Source organism: Halichoeres trimaculatus, unplaced genomic scaffold (assembly GCF_033239565.1).
Source record: "Halichoeres trimaculatus isolate MK-OKI-2021-1 unplaced genomic scaffold, fHalTri1.1 fHalTri1_scaffold_14, whole genome shotgun sequence".
NCBI classification, from domain to species: Eukaryota; Metazoa; Chordata; class Actinopteri; order Labriformes; family Labridae; genus Halichoeres; species Halichoeres trimaculatus.
In genome coordinates, this window is record NW_027437192.1 from 5,158,653 (window position 1) to 5,166,336 (window position 7,684).

The following is a 7,684-nucleotide window of genomic DNA, read 5'->3' on the forward strand; positions in this document are numbered from 1 at the left end:
ATAGTGGGTAGCTGTGCAGACTTCTTCCCCCACTCCACCTTTTTTACCTCAAAGGTGTCATTGCTTTTGTTTTTTTTTACGGAGCACAAAATTCTGTTAGTTTCCCTGTCCGTGACCTCTGTCCTTCATGACACATGACTTGCAGAAACGTAACCAATGTTAGTTTAATCACGACTCATACAGTGTGTTATGTTCTTGAAATGAAAATGTTTTTCCTTTGTAGCGTTTTCATGATCACATTAGCATTTCCTTTCTAATTTTTCTTTAATAGGCTTCTATAGGAATACAATTGAAAAATTTCAGAACAGTTATTTACAAAAAAAACCCTCAAAGCAACCAAATACAGTGTGAAGTTCATCTCACTACATTTATTGTACAAGTTACACGGTGCTCTACTGGAATAAAAAAAAGGAAATGAGAGCCTTTTTTTAAAGAGGTTACAAAATAAATGAAGATTAAATGGTTCATTTCTATCATATCAAGCAACACCCTTAGAAAGCAAACTTTTAAAATGTCCAGATACAGTCTTATGTACAACCCATGTAATTATTTACACTGAAGTTAAAAATGTTTAAAAGCCCAGACTGGTGGCGACCAATCAAGGCCCTGAGAAAATACAGAGTACTTAGTTTTTGGTTTATACAGGTGGGCACCATATGGTGTGCCACACAACACAAAGTAAAAAAAAACAAAACATCAGAAACATTTACACAGAACATTTCAGGTGGACAACACAAAGGGGAAAGGCTGGGTTTGTTCATTTTCTGTTGGCACTGGCAGTCCCAATCACACAGTCGTTCACCTGAAGAGAAAACAAACAGAACATGTTATGACACATGAAAAACAGCTGTGTTTCTTCATATAGACAATCATATAGGCATGAATATATAGTTTTTATGGCATGGCTGGTGAAAAATCTTGCAGAAGTTCCAGTTTATTCTGGGATCCCACTGACCTTGCTGGCGAACCTCAAAGAGTTGAGGGTTTCTCCAAAGCTGTCTTGCTCTGGAGCGATGTTCACAAACATCAGGCTAAGAAAAGAGGACAAAATGAAAACTATCACTTTGAAGAAATAAATAGTAAGAGGTGGAGGCTGATTTCCTTGGGATGAGAAGTGCTGCTTTTTGCTCTGCTGAAACACCACAACAGAGGTTTAAGAAGAACTCACGTTTTGCTGTTTCCTCCTAAGCAGCCCTGCAGGAGGTAGGTGAGCTTAGAGTTCCTGTATGGAATGTAGCTCTCCTAAAAAATACAAGAAAGTATTATTTTTTAACCAAAACAAACAAAATGACCATCCTGTCAGCCTGGACTCAACACTGCTGCTGATTTCCTCCCGCTCACAGACCTTGTTGGCGAGTGCGGCGATGACGATGCCCAGGTTGGAGAGGGAGCCGTTGATGGCAGTCATCTCTTTGAAACGCTCGCCCTGAGACTGACTCTTCAGCATTCGCTCGCTGCCCGCCAGGTCCACCAGACACAGAGTGGCTACACACACACAAATAAAAAAATTCTCAGTAAAAGGAAAAAAGAAACCCTTACCCTGACAAATAAAATCAGTCTGCACTCACATTTGCATTTGATGTCCCTGCCGGCGTTGACTCCCTCGATGTCCAGCTGAAAGACTGAATGGGAGCGAGAGGAGCGGTCGTTCTGAGCCGTTTGAGCTGTGGAGCGATTCTGATTGGCCAGCGCAATGAGGCCAAGAACCTGGCGGGAGGAAAGGAGCACATAAATCATCCACCACGAGGAAAATTAAAAAAAATTAAAATCAACATGACTGCCATGGTTAGAGGTGAAGGTAACCCACCTGGTCCTCTGTGGTGACCTTTTCATAGGTGAGGTTGGTGATGGTCACCTCGTTGTTGGTGGACTTCCTGATCTCGTGCTCTGGCCTCTTGTTGGCCTTCCCGGTGTACAGGAGGTCCCGCAGAGTCTCATTGTAAATCTCCACGAAGCTGGCTGTGAAGCTGAACTGGAAGAAAACAGAAACAGAATCAACATTAAAGGTCCCATATTATTCAAAATCACCTTATTAAGTCTTTTAGTGAAATTTGTGGGTCTTTGGCTTTCCTCCCAGCCCACAAAATGTGATATTTAATGACAAAACCTGTACTTAGTAGTGCTTGTGAATGTAAAATCCTGACCTAAAACGAGCTGTTTGGATTTGGGGGATTTGCCGACGTCAGCTATTCCCTTTTTTGACCAATCAGGAGCAAGTCTGACCTGATTGGTCCACCTGAGCAGATACCCCCGCTCACTCCCCTCCTCGGGAGGAGAATGCCAAAGTTGAAGAGCCATCACTGCTCTGTTTTTGGCTGTAAACAGTCACATAGCTCCATGCACAAGCTTCCCATCTCAGAAGAAGACCAGACTAAGTGTCTAGAGTTCATTTATCAAGGAAATGTTCCAGCTACACTCAGTAAAACTGTGCATGTGTGTGCTAGTCACTTCACAGCTGACTTCTTTTCCAACTTTGGACAGTCCAACAGAGGGCTAGAGAATAGACTGGTCCTGAATCCAGGAGCATTACCAACCATCCACCAACAAACCTGGGACCCTGGAAATGTGAGTATTTTAAATGCTGTGTGCTGTGGAGCAGATGTAAGAGCTTTTCCTCAGTGTCCCCCCTGTCTCTGTGTTAGCTTAAGGATGCTAACTTTAGCTCTGGTTAGCCTGTTGTTTTAGCCTGTAATGTTACGGTTAAGGAGCTTTGCTGTTTTCTAAACATTGTGCACTCGGAGCTTGTGGCGCCGCTCTCAGTGACGCTGAAGAGCGGGGCGGTATCAGTGGTGGCTCATTTACATATGAAGGCCACGCCCACTAAATCAGAGCATTCTGAACAGAGGGGCTATGAGAGCCTGGAAACAATGCTGCTGTGCTTGATTTATTGGCGTTTTGGACCAAAACATGTTACTACCATTTCATGAAGCCATCAGTAATCCATATTAAACTGCAGGAAAGGAGCAGAATATGGGACATTTAAAGCAACTTATTTCTGCCTACTCCACATCACAAGAAAAAAGCTGTGTCAGGTTAAAGCTAACACACTAACCCCCCATCCCTGAGCCTCAAGTTTCTCTGCCGCTCTGAAGATTTGCTGCACAGCTCTGGGGATGACGCCTCTGGTCTCATCGAACTCATCTCCCTCCATGGTGTACGTCTTTCCACTTCCTGTCTGTCCGTAGGCGAAGCAGCAGACGTTATAGCCATCCAGGGCGGACTGCACCAGCAGGGAGATCTCTTCAAAGACCTGAAAACAAAGACACAAACATCAGTTTTAAGGAAACAGTCTCCAGAAATTTCTATTTAAACATAAATGATAGGACAGCTGTGTTTTTACCTCCTGCTGTGTAGCCTGAGGCGCAAACACCCGGTCGAAACTGAAGTTGTAATTCTTCTGGGTGTCTGTCGTTTTTCCTGTGTGAGACTGAAAAGTGACAAAAGGGTCAGAGTTCAGGATTATTTGACTTAAGTGAAGACTGTAGCATATCCTAGCTCTTAACAGGCCTTAACATGGATTCTCACCTCCTCTGTTTTGGCCAGTGTGATCGTCTTGTTGTCGCTGGCAGGGAGCTGGATGTGCTTAGGCACCCCTCCATCCACCAGAGGGCGCACTCTGCAGAAAACCCTGATGTTTCCCTGCAAATAAAAAAGGATGAAACACAAATGATCTTAGCTGGTTGTTGGAAAACTGGCGAGCAAGAATTACAAAAGAGAAGACGCTGTGTTGACAGATCACCTTCAGCTCCTGGATGGTGTTGTGGAGCCGTCTGCGCTCCATCTCCCCTGCATGAATGTCATCTTTCTGCTCAGCCACAGTCTCTTTGAGGGAGCGGACCTCCTCTTCTGTGTCTCTGAGGGTCGCCTGGACGCGGGCTAGAGTCGACTCCTGCACTGAGAGTTTCATCTGCAGAGGAGAGACACAAGACTCAATGATTATTTAAGTTTTAGTCTTTTCTAAAACAGGCACCTATTTCATGTTTTTCTTAGAGCTTTTGTGATTGTTTGGGTCAGATAACATATTGATGTAAAATAATAAGCCCATGATGAAAACCAGAGGATTTTTTTTTTTTACCTTAAGGGTCTGCAGCTCAGTCTCTTGACTGTCTCGTAGGGTCTCCATAACTTTGTATTTCCCCTCTAAGTTCGAGAGCTCCTTCTGAAGACTGCTCTTATCGTTGCAAACTCTTTCCAGCTCTGCCTTGACTCCTGCCAAAGCCTGCAGCTCCTCTTTGTACTCACTGATGCCAAAAAGAAAAGGTGAAGAAGAAGCGTTAAGCGACGTCCACAGATATAAGTTACACCTGAAGTTATGAATGAAATGATTTCTCACCTGATCTCTCTCCTCTGCCTCTGGAGCTCCTCCTCCATTTCCACCATCTTCACCTGGGTCTTGGCCACCGAGCCTTTCAAGACTTCGTTCTCCTGGTTTGTGGATTTCACCTTTGTCTGGTAGTTGCGTATCTTGTCCTCCATGTCGCTGACTTTCCCTTTCAGGTCCCATTTATTCCGTTTAACGACGCCACCAGCTGTGCACAGAAACACACGTTTATTTCAAGCACTTTCTGCAGAAAAGGTCAGGAAACATCTCATGTATTCAAAGACTTCACTTGATTTGTTTTAGTTGTTTTAGGAGAAAGAACAAAGTCTGAGAGCTTTGTCACCTGGTTTTGTGGCAGTGGGTGCAACACTCTGTCTCACATTTCCTCCCCTTGCTGTGGTTGAAGACATGGATGGTTTCAGGACACCTGTGGAAGTTTAAGACACTGCTTAGAAACACAGGAATCATTTATGTTTGTCTATGTCTATGTTTGCACGTTCTTGCTACTTGACATCTCACCTCTAGAGGGAGCTCCAGCCACAGTGGCTGCTCCCACATTTCGGACTGGCCTCGCTGTGTGGGGGACAAAGCAAGGAAAAGTGAGTTAGAGACAGCTGATAATGAAAAACAACAACAAAAGGAGCTCAGAAATTTATTGTTAGGTTATTATTTATCATAACTTACAAATAGGAGCCCTCGTTGCAACAGGAGGCCGCTTGCCTCCGATGATCGTAGCTGCTGCCTGAGGTTTCACAACGTCAGGGTCCCTACGAATCCTCTTCTGTAAACACAAAACAACAACAACTATAAAAAACGTCAAAGAAGTGAAAACCAAGTGTTCATGAGGGCTCTGCAACAACACAAGCCCTATTTACGAATGATTCAGTCAATGAACACATGTTTTTTCATACACACCTGAGCAGGCCCAGTTTCCTGGCCATTCTCTGAGACGCTGCTTGGAAAGCCCCTCTTGCTGACTGGTAAGCGCGACATGTTCTGTGGGGATCACAAGGTAGATCACGCTTACAAAAGATAATCACAGGTAGAAGACTCAATGCCATAACAAAGCAAAAGTAAGCCACAAGTTCTCTAAGACATTTAGATATGTGGTAAACAGCTGTTCCACAACATCTACTTTTCAAAATACACCAAACGTACAAGATAAAAAAGGCTCTAGTCTGAGTGTCAATTTGTAGGATTTTATCAGTTTCTCTTCTGTGTGATCCTATTTGGACAACAAAGACATACATCCTTTCCTTTTCTGCACAACTCAAGTATTCAGGCACATGTTGACATCAAAATGGAAATAAGGAACGTTTACAATGCCATAGACAAGTAATTTTATTTCAGTACCATTTACCACAAGTACTATATTTTCCTGTGAGGTCAGAGTTTAAATGAAAAACAGATGTTTTTTTTCATGCATCCAGGGCATTAGGGATGGGTACCGAATTAGGTACTTTTATAGGTACCGACCAAATTCAGTCAAAAGTACCGGGTACCAATTCATGTAGAGTTAAAAGGTACCATGTTTAGGTACCTAAATGCAAACTTGTGACTGTAAGGGAGTGGAAGAGTGGGTGATTTTACATGCTGGACATGAACACAGCATTACAGGGTTATATATTGAAGAATAAATATGTTAAATAAAAATAATTTACATTTCATTATTAAACAAATAGATATTTTTTTCCATCTATGCACACAAAGGTACCGAAAATTGGTACCGTTGAGTACCAATACCGATTGCCAGGTACCAGGAATTGGTACCATATCATTTTAAATGTAAAAGGTACCCATCCCTACAGGGCATGGTACTGAATTGGGTACTTTTACAGGAACTGACCAAATTCAGTCAAAAGAGCCAGGTACCGATTCACATAAAGCCAAATAGTACCATGATTAGGTACCTAAATGGATCTTGGTGACTGTGGGAGAGTGGAAGAGTTGGTGATTTTTCATGCTGGATATAAACACAGCATTGCAAGTTTATGTATTAAGGAATAAATATTTTTCACTGTAAAAAAATAAGATTTTTTCATGAAGCCAATCTATATTTTTTTACCACATAAACACAAAAAAGTATCGAAAATTGGTACCATTGAGTACCGATACCTAATGCCAGGTACCGTATCGTTTCAAATGTGAAAGGTACCCATCCCTACACGCATCACATCATAACTTGTGATTTACATTGTCCGATTGTTACTATACCCAAAGCATAAATTTATGATACAAATCCTAAAACCTTAGATTTTAATTACTAATCTCAACTGAGGCTATCACACAGGGCGTGGTTTGCATAGTACTGACCAAATTATAATCACGCACAAAGAAGTGATTCCTATCATCAATAAATGATTGTATCAGTAATCACAATTCCTTGTAACCCAACTCGGTGCTCGCCCACCACTGTTTGAACCATGGTGCGTTCAGGGTACATGAGTGTAGTTATGTTTAATATACAGTAAACTTCAGGAAAACAACCAGTGCCGACAAGATCTGGAGAAAAAGCAACATCAACTTGATAATAATCTGCGTTTTTAAAATTAAACAGGTTTATACAACAAATAAGCCCCAAAAGCTTAATCTTTAACGCAAAGCGACCCATTGCCTCGCACGTTAGCTTGTATCACCATTTCGTTGATCAAAACAACATCTAGCATCTCTGAAAGCACGCGCCCGAGCTTTTGTGTATCTCTTCGCGCTGTTTTCTATACAAACATGAGCTATACGACACATAAGGCATTAATTTGTGAATATAATTACCTTAACTTAAGCTCACTTCTTGAAATAATCCTCCTCGGTATACCGCCGCTCTGCAGCCGTTTGAATTTGAAAAGGGACTGTTTTGGTGGGTTAGTGGAATAAGCCAACGTGATTGGTTGAGCAAGTACAAACCCCGCCTCTCTGTCTGGTATGCTTCATATGTTTTCCGGGACGTGCTGCATGGGCGGGATATACGGTGCACGCTGAACTGAACTTAATACAAATAATGGGAATCAGAATAGCCTTATTAGACAAGTATTTTCGAAAAGAAGTAAAACAATCTAGCTTTATTTCATGATTTTTCCTATCAGTGGAAATGTAAAAAGTGGTTTTGTGGCTCAAGACAAAAAAGCTCCAGACTGAATGTTAATTTGTATGATTTTATCAGTCTCTATTCTGTGTGATCCTATTTTGACAACAATAAACATCCCTTCCTTTTCTGTAAAACTCAGAGTTTAAATTAAAAACAGGTGTTTTTTTTCACACATCTAAGAACGGGTACCAAATTTGGTACTTTTATACGTACTGACTGAATTCAGTCAAAAGTACCAGGTACAGATTCGCGTAAAATCAAAAGGTACCATGTTTAGGTAC

At 41.9% G+C, this 7,684-nt stretch overlaps 1 protein-coding gene across 1 annotated transcript; it reads right to left on the minus strand.

The window, feature by feature from the left end:
- Positions 1 to 269: 269 nt before the first annotated feature.
- Positions 270 to 7,168, minus strand: kifc1 (kinesin family member C1). The gene is made up of 17 exons (XM_074686882.1): positions 7,091 to 7,168; positions 5,237 to 5,317; positions 5,006 to 5,102; positions 4,841 to 4,894; positions 4,665 to 4,748; positions 4,334 to 4,529; positions 4,076 to 4,241; positions 3,740 to 3,907; positions 3,526 to 3,639; positions 3,341 to 3,427; positions 3,053 to 3,250; positions 1,808 to 1,972; positions 1,569 to 1,707; positions 1,346 to 1,485; positions 1,169 to 1,242; positions 956 to 1,031; positions 270 to 802 (listed from the first exon to the last, which is right to left on the minus strand). Exons 2-17 carry the CDS (start codon positions 5,312 to 5,314, stop codon positions 758 to 760), a joined length of 1,881 nt encoding a protein of 626 aa, XP_074542983.1. The 5' UTR covers positions 5,315 to 5,317; positions 7,091 to 7,168; the 3' UTR covers positions 270 to 757.
- Positions 7,169 to 7,684: the final 516 nt, after the last annotated feature.

Bases quoted from the DNA above. Each gene is read 5' to 3' on its own strand.
- kifc1 (XM_074686882.1), bottom strand. From the start codon at position 5,314: ATGTCGCGCTTACCAGTCAGCAAGAGGGGCTTTCCAAGCAGCGTCTCA. The intron at 3,640-3,739 runs GTGATCTGTCAA...TTTTATTTGCAG, and splicing joins ACACCATCCAGGAGCTGAAG to GGAAACATCAGGGTTTTCTG. The intron at 3,251-3,340 runs GTAAAAACACAG...CTTTGTTTTCAG, and splicing joins CTCAGGCTACACAGCAGGAG to GTCTTTGAAGAGATCTCCCT.